Source organism: Capricornis sumatraensis, chromosome 23, assembly GCF_032405125.1.
Source record: "Capricornis sumatraensis isolate serow.1 chromosome 23, serow.2, whole genome shotgun sequence".
Taxonomy (NCBI): Eukaryota; Metazoa; Chordata; class Mammalia; order Artiodactyla; family Bovidae; genus Capricornis; species Capricornis sumatraensis.
Genome location: NC_091091.1, coordinates 35686604 through 35704696, shown reverse-complemented (window position 1 = coordinate 35704696; position 18093 = coordinate 35686604). Strand labels below are relative to the sequence as shown.

The following is an 18093-nucleotide window of genomic DNA, read 5'->3' as shown; positions in this document are numbered from 1 at the left end:
ATTGTCACCCTGCTTATTTAACTTATATGCAGAGTACCTCATGCGAAATTCTGGGCTGGATGAAGCACTCTATACAACCTAATCAAGGTTGCCAGGAGAAATATCAGTAACCTCAGATACGCAAATGACACCACCCTTACGGCAGAAAGCGAAGAACAACTTAGGAGCCTCTTGATGAAAGTGAAAGAGAAGGGTGAAAAAGTTGGCTTAAAACTCAACATTCAAAAACTAAGATCATGACATCCGGTCCCATCACTTCATGACAAACAGATGGGGAAACAATGGAAACAGTGAGAGACTATTTTGGGGGGGCTCCAAAATCACTGCAGATGGTGACTGCAGCCATGAAGTTAAAAGATACTTGCTCCTTGGAAGAAAAGCTATGACAAACCTAGACAGCATATTAAAAAGCAGAGACATTACTTTGCCAACAAATGTCCATCTAGTCAAAGCTATGGTTTTCTTCAGGAGTCACATATGGATGTAAGAGTTGGACTATCAAGAGAGCTGAGTGCAGAAGAATTGATGCTTTTGAACTGTGGTGTTGGAGAAGACTCTTGAGAGTCCTTCGGACTGCAAAGAGATCCAACCAGTCCATCCTAAAGGAAATCAGTCCTGGGTGTTCATTGGAAGGACTGATGCTGAAGCTGAAACTGCAATACTTTGGCCACCTGATGCAAAGAACTGACTCATTTGAAAAGACCTTGACGCTGGGAAAGATTAAAGGCAGGTGGAGAAGGGGACCACATAGGATGAGATGGTTGGATGGCCTCACCAACTCGATGCACATGAGTTTGAATAAGCTCCAGGAGTTAGTGATGGACAGGGAAGTCTGGCGTGCTGCAGTTCATGGGGTCACAAAGAGTTGGACACGACTGAGCAACAGGACTGAACAGAACTTTGTTTTTCTCCATCTAGGAAGTCCTACCTAATCCCCACACTTTGTCTTCACTCTTCTACTGACAATGAAAGACACCATGAAAAATTAGCTACTTCTGAAATTATAGAGCACTCTTTTCATAATCTGATTATGACACTTGTTACGTGTAAAAAGTCTGTTTACCTGTCACTCACAGGGCACGTCGACTGTGTGGTGATGCAGCCTCCAAAACCTGGGCATTTCCCAGCTGACAAGAATGTCTCTATTATTTACTGTGGGCTCACAGTTTATGCTAGAGGTAACTCAGGATGGGAGCTGCCCACACCAGAAAGACCAACCAAGTGACTGATTCAAGTCCTGGAGCTCTAAGCCACAAGAAATTCACCTGACTTGCAGAGTCAGAATGGGGCTGGAGACTGAGTCTGACCATGTGGCCAATGATTCAATCAATCATACGAAACGCAATTCCCAATTAACTCGATACACCTAAAACTCAGGAAAGCATCCTAAGACACACTGATACATTGGGAGGGTAACATCTGTCCAAAGGACACAGAGTGCTTCCCTGGTAGCTCAGTTGGTAAAGAATCCGCCTGCAATGAAGAAGACTCCAGTTAGATTCCTGGGTTGGAAAGTTCCCCTGAAGAAGGTACACGCTACCTAACTCCAGTATTCTTGAGCTTCCCTGGTCGTTCAGATAGTAAAGAATCCATCTGCGATGTAGGAGACCTGGGTTCAATCCCTGAGTTGGGAAGATCCCCTGGAGGAGGAATGGCAACCCATTCCAGTGATCTTGCCTGGAGAATCCCATGGACAGAGAAGCCTAGTAGGCTATAAGCCATGGGGTCACAAAGGCAGACACAACTGAATGAGCAAGCACACATAAGGACACAGAAGCTTTGTCTGTGATGCTCCCAGATCTCACCCTATGTGTCTCATTTGACTGGTCCTGATTTTTATAATTTGGAATAAAACTATAATCATAAGTACAGTGTTTTTTCTTGAGTTCTGTGAGTTATCTAGTTAATGACTGAACCTGAGAGGGTTACAGCACCTCTCAACTTGTAACCAGCTGGTCCAGAAGTGCAGGTGGCCTGGGTACCCCTGAACTTGCAGCTGGTATCTGAAGTGAGGGCAGTTTGGGGGAGGGCTGTGCACTTAACCTATGAAGTCTGACCCAGCTTCAGGTAGGTGGTATCTGCAGTAACCTGTACCTTACTCCTTACTGCATCCTCCAGGCTTATGGTAGTCTCTGGAACTGGGTAGGTTATCAAACGTTTATTGAACAATAAATACTCATACAACTCATTCTTAGTAAAGTACAAACAGTATAAGCTTTAAGTTAGGAGACTAGAAGTCCTAATCCTGGCTCTACCATCTATTAGAAGTCAGACTTGATTTCTTTGGGGCTCAGTTCTCTCAACAATAAATGGGAGCTAACAGCACTTCTACAGTGTCCTTATGAGGATGTGATGACATTTAAACTGCCTGGTACAGTGCTGAGAATCAAGTGGATATTTAATAAACATGAACTTTCTATCTCCCTCAGGATATCTAACAGAAACACTTGCTAATGAAAAGTCACTGGTTCCACATTCACGGTCATACTAAATCCCATCCTGCTAATTATCTAACAAAAGTTTCCTTTAGTATCAAAGAAATGGTTGGTAAGAATGTTAATGAATCACTGTTAATTAACAGAAAGTCATCACAACTACTAGAAACACAAATAAAAAGGCACACATCTAAATGATGGTCAGCAAATGCAGACAAAGCTAGAGGAATGAAAGTTATATCTAAATTGCGACAAATAAATGTAATAACCTAGGATCTTATCTAACTATTGCAATGTAATAATTCACTAAGTTCTGCTCCATTTTCCAGCTACTATTCTTAGACGAAGGGTTACTCAAGAACACCCTTTATGTAACTTTCAAACAACTCAAAAATAAAGTTCTAAAAGTATCTTGAGCAATCGCAATGTCACAGAGTAAGTATCTAAGGTCCGAAGGAGTCACTTTAAAACAGTCATTCCGAAATACAATTGTTTGTCCAAAAAAATAATAATTTACATTCCTGTTAAAACAGGATAACGACAACGTAAATAGTAAAAAGAAAAGTAAAATAAAAAGGAAAAGGGAACAGTAAGCTCTTACCCATATATAAATTTTTAACGATGACAAGAACATATAAAAGATACTGGGGTAGGGCATCCTTAGTGGCTCAGGGGTAAAGAATCTGCCTGCCAATGCAGGAGACTTGGGTTCGATGCCTGGTCCGGGAAGATCCCACATGCCCTGGGGCAACTAAGCCCAGGCGCCACAACTACTGAGTCTGTGCTTGAGAGCCCAGGAACCGAAAGCACTGAGCCCCTGAGCTGCACGGAAGCCTACACACCCAAGAGCCCCTGCTCTGCAACATGAGAAGGCACCACAATGAGAAGCCCACACACACAACTAGAGAGCAGTTTCTACAGCTAGGAAGACCCAGAACAGACTAAAGAAGAAGTAAATAAAAGTTTTTTTTTAAAAGAGAGAGACTGTGTAAACAACAGAAGGAACAGTGTAACGAATAACTCAACAATCATGCTAGTTAAATTGTACACAAAACCTATACTATAGGCTCAAAATTTTTTCTAATATATTTTCTTCTGTTCATAGAACATTTCATAATAATGTACACACACATAAAAAAGATTTTTAAATTGATCCTGAAAATGCTGTGATTTAAAAAATTTTTAAATTAAGTCTGACTATCTAACAATAATATATTTTGAAGCAACCGAAATTTCCACACTGTGAGAACTAATACAAACACCTTTATTAAACTGCTACATAAAATATAATCTTTTTTTTACAGAATTTAAAATTTATAATTTCTCTAAAATTAAAAACAACTATAAAATATATGTCTATTCCCAGAGAAGGAAATGGCAACTCATTCCAGTATTCTTGCCTGGAAAATTCCATGGACAGAGGAGCCTGGCAGGCTACGGTCCATGGGGTCATAAAAAGACAAGACGGAGCAACTGAACACACACACTATATAACTGTGTGTTCATATATATATATATATATATATATAATCATGTTATAAAATTTAAACTAACACAATATGTCAATTATACCTCAATAAAGCCAGAAAACAAAATTTTCATTTTCTTAAAAAAAGGTCTATTAATTTTGTCAGTTAGAAGTCACGTTAACCTATCCATATAGGCAGTTTTGAAAACATATACAATTCATTTTAAAAATATGAACTATGCATGGCAAAAATAAAGGATACTTATAAATAAATCTGTATTTCTGAGACAGTACTTATTTATCTTTGTTATATCAATGTTTACATTATTATACATACACCTAAGTTGACACAGTATCAACAGTCTTATACCAGCTTTGAAATTTAGCAACCAACATCTATGCTAAATTTATTTTTGAAGTACAGATGAGTATATATTTAAAATTAATAAACTATACAGTTACTTTTCTACAACTGACTATAAGTTCATCAATTAAACAAAACTACTCACCTAAGTACAGCTATTAAAGGTGCATATATTGAATCTCCATCATAAACATACATATGATCCCAGCTACATTCTGTAGCAAAATGATTGAATCTTAATCTTAATACTGCATTTGGACTGAAAAAAATTAAAATATTTTAAAATTAATATGTAATATGTAAAGCATGTCTGAAGAAACCTTACAATATTTTATTAAAACTCTATTTACAGAAATTTAGCTATAAATCCCTAAGTCATCAGTATAAATGATTGATAAGCAGTCATATGCAATTTGTAAAAAGACATACAACTTCAAAATCTACTAACCAGCCATAGGTATGCATCATTCTTTTCTAAAAATTTAATCAACAGGAAATGTTCTATGTCTTAATTAAGGTAGAGATACATAAATTGTAAACTTCATTGAAATTTTATTGACATGTACACTTAATATATATGCAAACTGTACTTAAATAAAGTTGATTTTTAAATTCAGCACTCAAGACTATTCATATTTCTATCAACCTTTAACTATAGGTACTAATAAGGTTTTCAAATTTAATCAAAACATCTCAGTATGATACACTGCCATTTGTTAACAAATAAAGGAGACCATAGGTACACAGGGAATTAATAACTCTAAAGTTTTAAAAAAGCTTTTAAAGTAACTACAACAACAACAAAAAATACCCAGCTTTCCAGACTCTTTAAAAATCAGAAAACAGTTTAAAAATAACTAATATCAATTTATCTATGATTCAATCATATGTTAAAATAGATAAATTCAGTCACAACCCTAATTATTGAAAAATGCCTCTAAAAGGACAATTAACTCTTTTACAAAATGTTCTTTTTTTAACACCCTTAGAACTAAAATGATGAACAGTATGAACAAATGGCATAATTCAGCATGGAATATTTTTATACTTTCTATGGAGTTTTCAAACTCTATAACAAGCTATTTAAAATAAGCCAAAAATTCATACTTTATTTAATGCCATAGTGACAGAACTTATAAATAAAATATATGCAAAAATTAAACTACTGTCACAAGGGTATTGTAATTTATATTAAACATGGTATCTAAAATTTATAAATCCCATTTTAAAATATAATGAATAATATTTTCCAACAATAAGCAACAGAATATGTAATTTTGAAGCTGTTATACCTTTATAATATTTTATATTGATAAGCATTTATCATTGCAGAATAAATTAATTTAACCCAAATTGTATACTTACTAGCCTTCAATTAGCCATGTACATTTAGTTTTATATTTATAGTTAATTGGACCATCTGTTAAATATCCAGAAGGTTCTGTTAACCTAGAAAACAAAATCACAAAAATACATTTAAAAGACACTAATCCAAGCTTCCAAAAAGGAGAATTTGTTTACAACTTAAGAAAATTTTCAAATTGCCATTTATCTCTCTAAATCTCAATAAAAAAAAACTTGTTTTTTTAATTTAAGTTTTTACATGATTGTTTCATTTTACAAACTGAAGGAACACATTGAAAGACTGAACATTATACAGATGGGTTCCATGCTGATGCAAAATGAATTCAGTAACACTTCCTCTGCACAAAAATTAGACGGAGGCAAAAGAAAGATCAAATGCACTTTGAAAGATGCAGATCTATGGAGCAGAAAAATAGTATATGTACCTAGCACTTTGTAGGGAGGTTACACTGTTAGCTCTATTTGTTTTTCATGGAGCAGGATTGCAAAGTAGCTATCACCAGACTTTACCGAATTCAGCTACCTGTTTTTATTATCATTTTCTTTTGCCTACTTTATACCTAGTCCAAGAACTCAATTTTAAAAATAGGGTAAATCAAGGGTTTTTTAATTATCCTCTATTTTAAACACAAAAAAGAAGAAGATAATTAGAAAAGCTTCAGATTTTCAGACTTTTAAAATATTTAAAGAATAACCAAATTCTGTTTCATGTTGTTCTTAGCTTCAGCCCATTTATTTTATCAAGAAAAGACAATGTCTTAAATAATTAAGGTATCTTTCCATTTAGCCTTTATATATTTATATAGGCACATACACACACAGGCTTCCCACGTGGCGCTAGTGGTAAAGAACCCGCCTGCCAGTGCAGGAGACATAAGAGACCCAGATTTGATTCCTGGGTAGGGAAGATCCCCTGGAGGAAGGCATGGCAACCCACTCTAGTATTCTTGCCTTGAGAATCCCATGGACAGAGGAGCCTGGTGGGCTATAGTCCACAGGGTGTCAAAGAGTTGGATATGACTAAATCGACTTAGCTCGCACACACACATATACACAGAAACATACCCTGGGGCTTATCAGCCTTTATACATTCACATATAGATACACACACACACATATATATACATGTACACAAAGTTATCAGGGTCATTATCTAGTTTAAGACAATATTAAATTCTCCTTATAGCAGTGAGTATTTAAAACATTAGGGGCGAAAAACGCTTCATTTACCTAAACCAGCATTGACATAAAGGTCAATTAATATAAATGTTACTTATAAATCTTTCAGAATCCCTGAAAATTACTTTGGGCAAAAAAAAGGGCTAATTCATGCTTGGAAAACTCCAATGTTCTCAAATTAATCTAACACTAAATTTCCTATGTATCAGGTATTACTGTAAGCACACAATGCTGCCGCTGCTGCTCAGTCGCTTCAGTCGTGTCCAACTCTGTGCAACCCCATAGACGGCAGCCCACCAGGCTCCCCCATCCCTGGGATTCTCCAGGCAAGAACACTAGAGTGGGTTGCCATTTCCTTCTCCAGTGTATAAAAGTGAAAAGGAAGTTGCTCAGTCGTGTCTGATTCCTAGCAACCCCATGGACTGCAGCCTACCAGGCTCCTCGGTCCATGGGATTTTCCAGGCAAGAGTACTGGAGTAGGGTGCCACTGCCTTCTCCAAAGCACACAATGTGACCTCACTTAAAAATCTCAAAAACCTCACAAGAGAGTAAACATTATTAATCCCATACTACAGATAAGAAAACTGAAGTACATTTTAAATAACAGGTTAAATAACTTGTCCTGATTTGTTACTTCCAATAATAGCTCCAGATGAAGTAATTCAGACAAACTTCCACTGAAGATAACTGAAAAAGCTAAAAGAACAATTTTTAAATCTTATAAGAAAAAATAAATAAATAAATAAATAAAAATAAATCTTATAAGAAACAGAATGGCAAGATCTACTAAGCCAAGATCCAGAAGTTGCAAATTCTTTAAGAACTGGGCATCCAGAGTGACTTTTGTTATGGAGAATTTCATCTATTTATTTGAGACTGCCAAAAGGCAGAGAGTGCTTTTAGCAGCCTCAAGGAGGGAGGGCGACAAAAGTTGGAGGCAATAACCTACAAAAGTAGGGGCTCAAATAAACAACGTGGCACTCTGATCGAGAGCATGATGATTTGCTAGTAGGGTGAAGATGTACCAGAAACGAAATCTGCATGGACTGCAACCCAGCTACAAGTCATCGGGGTGGCAGAAAACTCCGAGACCTACCACTGGCTTAAGGTAAGACTAGAACTACTACTTGGAGAAGGAAATGGCAACCCATTCCAGTATTCTTGCCTGGAAAACCCTGTGGACAGAGGAGCCTGGTGGGCTATAGGCCATAGTGTATTAGGCCAAGTCTCCTAACAGAAGATACAAAAACGTTCTCTATAAGAAGATAACATGATCCCAGTCCTCAACTTATTCCTAGCAGTAATGTTTCAAATAAGATGTCTACTAATAAGATGTCTACTATAATCAAAGATCGGAGAAGGCAATGGCACCCCACTCCAGTACTCTTGCCTGGAAAATCCCACGGACGGAGGAGCCTGGTATGCTGCAGTCCATGGGGTCACTACGAGTCGGACACGACTGAGTGACTTCACTCTCACTTTTCACTTTCATGCATTGGAGAAGGACATGGCAACCCACTCCAGTGTTCTTGCCTGGAGAATCCCAGGGACAGGGGAGCCTGGTGGGCTGCCCTCTATGGGGTCGCACAGAGTTGGACACGACTGAAGTGACTTAGCAGTAGCATAATCAAAGATAATCAGGTATATGAAGATAGAAGACAACAAAATAACAACCAACAGAATAGCTTCAGAAAGAGATCTGAAGAATTCCCAATATGTGGAGATTGTCAGATGTGCCCTACATAATAAACATGATTTACTAAGTCCAAAAAGACAACAGACAAGATTTAAAATTTTGGCAGTTAATTGAAGCCATAAAAAGTAACAGTATGTTTGAAAAATAATGAAGATTCTAATTATGAAAGCTATATTAATCAAAATTAAGAATTTGATGAACAGTTTTAATAACACATTGTTGATGTTGTTACTGCTGTTGTTCACTTATCCAGTCATGTCCGACTGTTTGTGACCCCATGGACTGCAGCATGCCAGGCCTTCCTTCCTGTCCCTCACCATCTCCCGGAGTTTGCCCAAGTTCATATTCATTGCATTAAATATATTAAACACAGCTAAAATAAGATGAGCAATCTAGAAGACAGATCCATAAGAAAATATCCAGACTACAGCAGGATGACTGAGGGTTCAACCCACTGAGTGTGAGTCACTCCAACAAGCAAAACTCCGAGAAGATGAAATCCTAGCCAAGGGCAGGAAAAACATGGAATAGGGCCTGGAAGAACAAAATCATATACATTAATTATGGTCCTTTAACACATTAAATAACACATTAAACCCAGATAACAATGAAGGTGTGATTACTCACCTAGAGCCAGACATCCTGGAATGGGAAGTCAAGTGGGCCTTAGGAAGCAGCATTACAAACAAAGCTAGTGGAGGTCACAGAATTCCAGTTGAGCTATTTCAAATCCTGAAAGATGATGTTGTGAAAGTGCTGCACTCACTAGGCCAGCAAATTTGGAAAACTCAGCAGTGGCCACAGGACTAGAAAAGGTCAGTTTTCATTCCAACTCCAAAGAAAGGAAATGCCAAAGAATGCTCAAACTACTGCACAAAGGCACTCATCTTACACACTACCAAAGTAATGCTCAAAATTCTCCAAACGAGGCTTCAACAGTACATGAATTGTGAACTTCCAGATGTTCAAGCTGGATTTAAAAAAGGCAGAGGAGCCAGAAATCAAATTGCCAACATCTGTTGGATCACAGAAAAACCAAGAGAGTTCCAGAAAAACATCTACTTCTGCTTTACTGACTATGCCAAAGTCTTTGACTATGTGGATTACAACAAACTGTGGAAAATTCTTGAAGAGATGGGAATATCAGACCACCTGACCTGCGTCCTGAGAAATCTGTATGCAGGTAAAGAAGCAACAGTTAGAACTGGACATGGAACAACAGACTGGTTCCAAATTGGGAAAGGAGTACGTCAAGGCTGTATATTGTCACCCTGCTTATTTAACTTATATGCAGAGTACATCATGAGAAATGCTGGGCTGGAGGAAGCACAAGCTAGAATCAAGATTGCTGGGAAAAATATTAATAACCTCAGATATGCAGATGACACTACCCTTATGGCAGAAAGCGAAGAAGAACTAAACATCTTCTTGATGAAAGTGAAAGAGGGGAGTGGAAAAGTTAGCTTAAAACTCAACATTCAGAAAACTAAGATCATGGCATCTGGTCCCATCACTTCATTGGCAAATAGATGGGGAAATAATGGAAACAGTGAGAGACTTTATTTTGGGGGGCTCCAGAATCACTGCAGATGGTGAAAGCAGCCATGAAATTAAAAGGCGCTTGCTCCTTGGAAGAAAAGCTATGACCAACCTAGACAGCATAGTAAAAAGCAGAGACATTACTTTGCCAACAGTGGTCATGTATGGATGTGAGGGTTGGACCATAAAGAAAGCTGAGTGCCAAAGAATTGATGCTTTTGATCTGTGGTGTTGGAGAAGACTCTTGAGAGTCCCTTGGACTGCAGAGAGATGCACCCATCCTAAAGATTCAATCCTAAAAGTTTCCATCCTAAAGGAAATCAGTCCTGAATATTCATTGGAAGGACTGATGCTGAAGCTGAAACTCCCTCCAATACTTTGGCCACCTGATGCGAAGAACTGACTCACTGAAACAGACCCTGATGCTGGGAAAGACTGCAGGCAGGAGGAGAAAGGGATGACAGACAATGAGATGGTTGGATGGCATCAGTGACTCTATGGACATAAGTTTGAGCAAGCTCCAGGAGTTGGTGATGGACAGGGAAGCCTGGCGTGCTGCAATCCATGGGGTTGCAAAGAGTCAGACATGACTAAGTGACTGAACTGAATTGAACACATTAAATAAGTATCCTAACAGCTTTGAATAGTATCTATTTGATACACACACACCCACATCTTCTCTCTCTTACACATTTTTATTTACAAGTTGTTATAAGTTAACTTTACAATTTCAGTTCAGTTCAGTTCAGTCGCTCAGTTGTGTCCGACTCTGCGACCCTATGAATTGCAGCACGCCAGGCCTCCCTGTCCATCACCAACTCCCGGAGTTCACTCAGACTCACGTCCATCGAGTCAGTGATGTCATCCAGCCATCTCATCCTCAGTCGTCCCCTTCTCCTCCTGCCCCCAATCCCTCCCAGCATCAGAGTCTTTTCCAATGAGTCGACTCTTCACATGAGATGGCCAAAGTACTGGAGTTTCAGCTTTAGCATCATTCCCCCTTCCAAAGAAACCCCTTTAGTTAATGTGTGCCTATGACTGAATATGGAGAAGGAAATGGGAATCCACTCCAGCACTCCTGCCTGGAAAATCCCATGGATGGAGGAGCCTGATAGGCTATACAGTCCATGGGGTTGCAAAGAGTTGGACACGACTGAGCGACTGAGCGACTTCACTTTCATGACTGAATATGAAGAGCAAGTAATACAACCAGTGATGGATACAATGGTTCTGGAAACTGTTTCCTTGCTTTGGACAAAAGAGAACTTCTTCACTTAGAAAAAGTATATATTCTTAGGTAGAAACACAGCTTTGTTGGTTGTTGGGGAACTCTTATGTGTTTAGAAGGATGCATACAGAAGAAGCTAATTAAAGGGCAGACTGTATCAGTTAGCCATTGACTCCCACTTCAAAATTTTGCCTACTCTGTGAAAATGGATCTAGGCCCTTTGAACAATTTTCTTTTCCCAGATGGCAGGATACGAAGCCTGCAGGCTTTCTCAACAGAGCACACTGGACACTGCAGGAGGAAAGAGATCTGCCTCCTTGGTTCCAATGTACACACTCAACAAGCTCCTGCACCGTGCTGGCTTCTGCAGCACTGGGCTCCTACAGTGCCTGACGGCCCCCAGCACCCAGCCACCAACAGCCGCCCCCAGCACTTCCCCTCAGATAGTTCTGCAGAGGAGTACCTCCAGGGAGACACCACTCCGTGAACAGCTTTCCCCAGCATCCTGTAAGTAACCACAGCAAGTTACAAAGGGCAAATATCAAGCACATTTCACAGGTAGAGCTTTCCAGTGACTTTTCTGCCAAACAATAAGACAAGTTTGCTCTCCCAACAAGGTCTGGATCTCAGGCCATTTTCCAGGGACTCTCACTTATGTGCCCTGTCTCAGACATAACGTGGTAGGCACTGATCCTTGTATCTACTATTTCCATATCCTGCGGAGTTCTCTTTATTTCTTGGAAAAGACCCTGATGCTGGGAAAGATTGAGGGCAAGAGGAGAAGGGGATGACAGAGGATGAGATGGTTGGATGGCATCATCGACTCAATGGACATGAGTTTGAGCAAACTCCAAGAGATAGTGAAGGACAGAGAAGCCTGGTGTACTGCAGTCCATGGGATCACAAAGAATCAGACACAACTAAGTCACTGAACAACAACAGCAGCCAATTTCTCATTGCTCCAATCCGTGTTATAGTCTATAAGCCTTTACATTAAGCTCTTCCTACTGAAATTACTCTGTGATTCTTTCCTGATTGGACCCAAGTTAGTTAGTGTTAGTCGCTCAGTCATGTCTGACTCTTTGCGACCCATGGACTGAAGCCCTCCAGGCGCCTCTGTCCAGGGAATTTCCCAGGCAAGCATCCTGGAGTGGGTTGCCATTTCCTCCCCCAGGGGATCTTCCCGACCCAGGGATGGAACCCATATTTCCTTTGTCTCCTGCACTGCAGGCAGGTTCTTTACCCACTGAGCCATCGGGACCCAAACCAACCAACAATAATAAAGGGTATGCAAATTTAAATCACAACAGCATACCACTATGCACCCAACAAGATGGCTAAAATTAGAAAGATTAATAATACCCAATACTGGCAAGGATGTGGATATAAAGAATTCTCACAGGATAAATCAGTACAATAACTTTACAAAGTAATCTGAAATTATCTTACATAGCTGAAAATAGACATATCTTACATAGTAGCCAACAGAGTCAGCATTAACCATATTCTCTTATCATTTCCATACACTCCAGTCTGTCTTTTCCAGGCCAGCACCTGCATCTATATTGAAGGGTTCCCTCTATCTACTAAAACCCACTCTTCCTGTGCCTGTGGTGGGCTGAAAGTGCCTGTGAATCAACATCCTCCCAGAGTGGGCCTTGGCCAATGAATGACCTGGAAAAACTCCAGGCTTCCTTACCTCTTTGCTGGGATAATAATGAAGTGCACTTCCTTGTAGGATTTGGCTCCAGCCACCCAGTGTGGCACCAGACTTGCTAATATACCTTTTTTACTAGCTTCCTCTCTTGTCTTGCTTCACTTTTGTCAGTGTCCCTAAATCTCCCAAATACACTGCTGCTGCTGCTGCTAAGTCGCTTCAGTCGTGTCCAACTCTGTGCAACCCCAGAGATGGCAGCCCACCAGGCTCCCCCATCCCTGGGATTCTCCAGGCAAGAACACTGGCGTGGGTTGTCATTTCCTTCTCCAATGCATGAAACTGAAAAGTGAAAGTGAAGTCGCTCAGTCATATCCAACTCCTAGCTACCCCATGGACTGCAGCCTACCAGGCTCCTTCGTCCTTGGGGTTTTCCAGGCAACAGTACTGTAGTGGGTTGCCATTGCCTTCTCCCCCAAATATACTGCATGTGCTCAATTTTGGTTTTAGAAACCAAAAAATTCATGTGACTTGCTTTACTGCAATATTGGCTTTATTGTGGTGGTCTGGAACAGAGCCCACAATATCTCCGAGGTATGCCTATACTTCGGAAAAGGCAATGGCACCCCACTCCAGTACTCTTGCCTGGAAAATCCCATGGACGGAGGAGCCTGATGGGCTACAGCCCACAGGGTCGTGAAGAGTCAAACACGACTAAGCGACTTCATTTTCACTTTCATGCATTGGAGAAAGAAATGGCAACCCACTCCAGTGTTCTTGCCTGGAGAATCCCAAGGACAGCAGAGCCTGGTGGGCTGCCATCTATGGGGTTGCACAGAGTTGGACACAACTGAAGCGACTTAGCAGCAGCAGCAGCAGCATGCCTATACTTGTTAAGTCACGACAAGTAACAGCAGAAATGATTAAATCAATGACAGCTGGCTATAGGAACCATGTACTCAAAAGCCATGTAATTACTGGCAGCCATATATATATATATATATATATATATATATAGTGACCAAAACTAAGTAAATTTAAAATCCCCAAATGTTTGGCAGGTAAACAGACTAGTAAGTCTCAAGGACAATAACAAAACAAAAAATTTAATTGTTAATACTAAAACCACATCATATCAAAATTTATAAGATGAAGCTCAAGCACTGTTCAGAAAGAAATTTAGAGCTCTAAATATATATATTAAAAATTTCAAAATCAATTATTTTGACTTGGGAATTTGGGAAGCCACATGCATGCTCAGGGAGACTTTTCTTAACACTGCAAGCTCAGAAAAGACCTGAAGAGACTCTACACTTTCACCTCTGGCTGATTTTTAGACTCAGAGCAAGAAGGAAGTGAAGGCTAAGGCAGAGTCATAAATCACTTGCCAAGCACTGCAGGAGTGTCCAAACAGAGTTCATCTGCACACAGTAAGAGAGTTCTTTATTTTGTCTTGATGCCACACACTTGAGGAAATCTATGACAAAACACTAGCTTACCATACACTAAGGAACAGAGACTTCAGAAACCACACACAACGAAGAATACAGTCATTACAAAAAATAGTTAAGAAAAGTCACTGAACAAATACACTTCTACAACCACATAAAAAAAAAATACACATCTACACAAATACACATCTACAACCACATCAAACAAACCCTGAACGGGGGGGAAGAACTCAATTTCTAGAGTTATCATGTTAAAATAATCCAATACCCAGTCTCAACATAAATCACAAAGCATATAAAAAAACATGAAAGTTTAGCCATTCACAGGGGAAATTAATAGATACTGTCCTGGAGCACACACAGAAATTGTATTTGTTAGACAAACACTTTAAATCAAGTATTCTAAATATACTCAAAAATGCTAAAGGAAATCAAGACAAACAGCTGATGAAAGATGGAAACAGGAAAATGATGTCTTGACAAATAGAGAATATCGAGAAATATTTAGAAATTTTACTATCACAACTTCAAAGTCATATATTATTTCTATTCTCTCAAAAATCAAGTGAATAAAAGAGGAAATTCTCTATAAAAGTTTCCTCTGGATTTAAACAAGGCTCAGATCCATCAGTGGGGTCCATTAAGAAATCCTTCTCCCTAGTTTCTGATAGTGTAACAAACCCCTAAAATCAAAATATTGCTACAATTTAAAATGCAAAAATCCCAAATTGGGGCTGAACCTAATGATACAAATTACCAGACATAAATTACACCTGTTCCATAACAGTTTAGAGCTTCAGAGAGTCAATTTTAAAGGAATCCTAATTTGTTCCATGACCCTACACAGCCACTTTTTCCATTTTTTTCTCTAATGGAAGAAGAGGAGTATAACATATTCAAAAAATACCTTAATAGTCAAGAAATGTGCAGCTCTTTTATTACTAGTAAGAAAAGAAACCTGGAAATTTAAGAACAGGCAACTTTGCAACTGCTGTTGTTGTTGTTGCTATACAGACGTTAAGCCATGTCCAACTCTTTGCAACCACATGGACTATAGCATCCCAGGCTCCTCGGTTCTCCACTATCTCCGAGTTTGCTCAAATTCATGTCTGTTGAGTCAGTGATGCTATCTAACCATCTCATCCTCTGCTGCCCTCTTCTCCCTTGACCTTCAATCCTTCCTAGCACCAGGGTCTTTTCCAATGAGTCAGCTCTTCAAGTCAGGTGGCCAAAGTATTGGAGCTTCATCTTCATCAACAGTCCTTTGCAACTATTATCTACAGTATAATCTATCTTCTGCAAAGAGTTGGACATGACTTAGCAACTAAGCATGCATGCAATCTATCTTCCTAGTTAGGAATACCCCTCCCAAACTGCATATGAGGAAATCTACTGCTACTGGAGACTTCTTTCCCTAAAACCTCTCTATTTCTCTATCACCCACCCTCTCAAACTAACCCAGTCCTGTGCTATGTTCAGAAACTTCATCCCCTTGGTTTAAAATATATTTCCCCTCCTCTAAAGAAATACATACTGTAGGAGTTACCACTATAACCCTTATCTACCACCCATAAAAGGTCATGCAAAAGAACTATCATATTCCCCCACCTCAGCTGCACAACAAGAGCACATGAAACCTACCTACTCTGTTCCACCCTCTTCATCTTCAGAGGCACAATTACACAGACTTAAGAGAAAACGCTACTCACCTGAAATTCTTCTCTACCTTCATCTCCATCCCTAACAAAAGCACCTACCAAGATCTTTATCTTTTCCCTGGGTTGGAAAGATCCCCTGGAGAAGGAAATGGCAATCCACTCCAGTATTCTTGCCTGGGAAATCCCATGGATGGAGGAGCCTGGTAGGCTAAAGTCCATGTGATTGCAAAGAGTCAGACACGACTGAGCAACTTCACTTCACTTCCTTACTGCAAAGAGGTTTCCTTTTTGCCATTTTCACTCTATTAGAAATAAGGAGGGTGCTGATATAAACCAAGACAAAAGGGATGGAAAATCATTTCTTATCATCAAGAGGTAGGAGGAAAAGGGGGAAAACTCCTACCACTTCCACAATAATGAAGGAGCTCCTGATCTCTTCTCCAGCTGAAAGAATCTTCATCTTTATGCCACTTGAACAAAGCACTCCCATTACACACTTTGGACATCTTCACAACCTGGAACTGTTCTTCTAAAATTCAGAAGTCTTGTGCTCCAAGGTCACACTCTGACCACAAACACCTAGTTTCCAATCTGGTTCCTGACCTCTTACTCTTAACGTCTATACATTCCAGATGGGTTGAGATTTTTTAAAAATTAGGTAGCATACACTACAGGACCAAAGGTCCATAGCACAGACATTATTTTGCCAACAAAGGTCCGTATAGTCAAAGCTATGGTTTCTCCAGTAGTCATGTATGGATGTGAGAGTTGGACCATAAAGAAAGCTGAGCACCAAAGAATTGATGCTTTTGAACTGTGGTGTTGGAAAAGACTCTTGAGAGTCCCTTGAACTGAAAGAAGATCAAACCAGTTAATCCTGAAGGAAATCAATCCTGAATATTCACTGGAAGGACTGATGCTAAAGCAGAAGCTCCAATACTGTGGCCACCTGATGTGAAGAGCTGACTCACTGGAAAAGACCCTGATGCTGGGAAAGACTGAAGGAGAAGGGGACGACAGAGGACGAGATGGTTGGATGGCATCACGGACTCAATGGACATGAGTTTGAGCAAGCTCCAGGAGATGAAGCACAGGGACGCCTGGTGCACTGCAGAGCAGGAAACGAGGGCACGACTGAACAACAGTTCAGCTCCATAAAAGGTGAAACAGGCTGCTTCTGTTTCTTGTGTTGTTTCTACAATGCATTCTAAGTTTCAAGCAATTAACTTCTCTCTTAATTTGTAGCAATTGCGTTCTTGAATTGAGAACCATATTGACATGGTTGATCTAGATCAGGGCTCCACAAACCTGTAGCCTATTGTGTGTTTGTGTAAATGAAGTTTTATTGGAACACAGCTACACCCATTTGTTTACATATATCTAAGACTGCTTACACGCTACAAGAACAGTTGAGAAGTAGCAACAGAGACCATATGGCCTACAAAGCCTAAAATATCCACTATCTGGCCCTTCACAGAAAAATTTTGCCAATCTCTGTCTAGATGCCTGCACATGCCCATATGCCTTGCCAATGTCTCACCAGCTGAAACGCTTCAATCCAGAGTCCTTAATCAAATAAGCACGCCAAGATGTTTATAACACAGGAATGGCCACTACTAAATGCAGGAAAACCAGCAGAAACATTAAACAGAATCAACATTAAATCAATTAAAGTGTTATTCTCTCCCCTGGCCATGAATACAAAATCTGATTAAGACATTTTAAAAACAGGAAAAATGCAATCATTTTAATATTATCAAGTATTACAAGAAACAGTAAGTCCTGCTTATCAAAGTATATGGGTTTATTGCCAGCATAACCACTCTAGAGAGAAAAAATCAGATCCACCCAGGGATAGTCTTTACCCAGACTTGCCTTTGGAAGTCAACTTCACATGCAAGTCTTTTATTAAATAGTGTTTTTAATTAAAATACTACTTACTATTTATTGGCTTATTTTTAAATACAATGAAGAGAGCCTCTAGATTATATTCTTTGGTATTTTTCCCCTCTGCACGCTGATACTTTATCGTATTACACCGTGCTGAGCCTGCACC

At 39.5% G+C, this 18093-nt stretch overlaps 1 protein-coding gene across 1 annotated transcript in view; it reads right to left on the bottom strand.

Annotated features, from left to right (window-relative positions):
• ATRNL1 (attractin like 1) overlaps positions 1-18093 on the bottom strand; it is a 785280-nt gene that overhangs the window by 740364 nt on the left and 26823 nt on the right. Inside the window, exons 2-3 of the mRNA XM_068961441.1 lie at positions 5633-5716; positions 4413-4526 (exon numbers count right to left, since the gene is read on the bottom strand). Coding sequence (XP_068817542.1) covers positions 4413-4526; positions 5633-5716 — 198 coding nt within the window. The remainder of the gene's footprint in view (positions 1-4412; positions 4527-5632; positions 5717-18093) is intronic.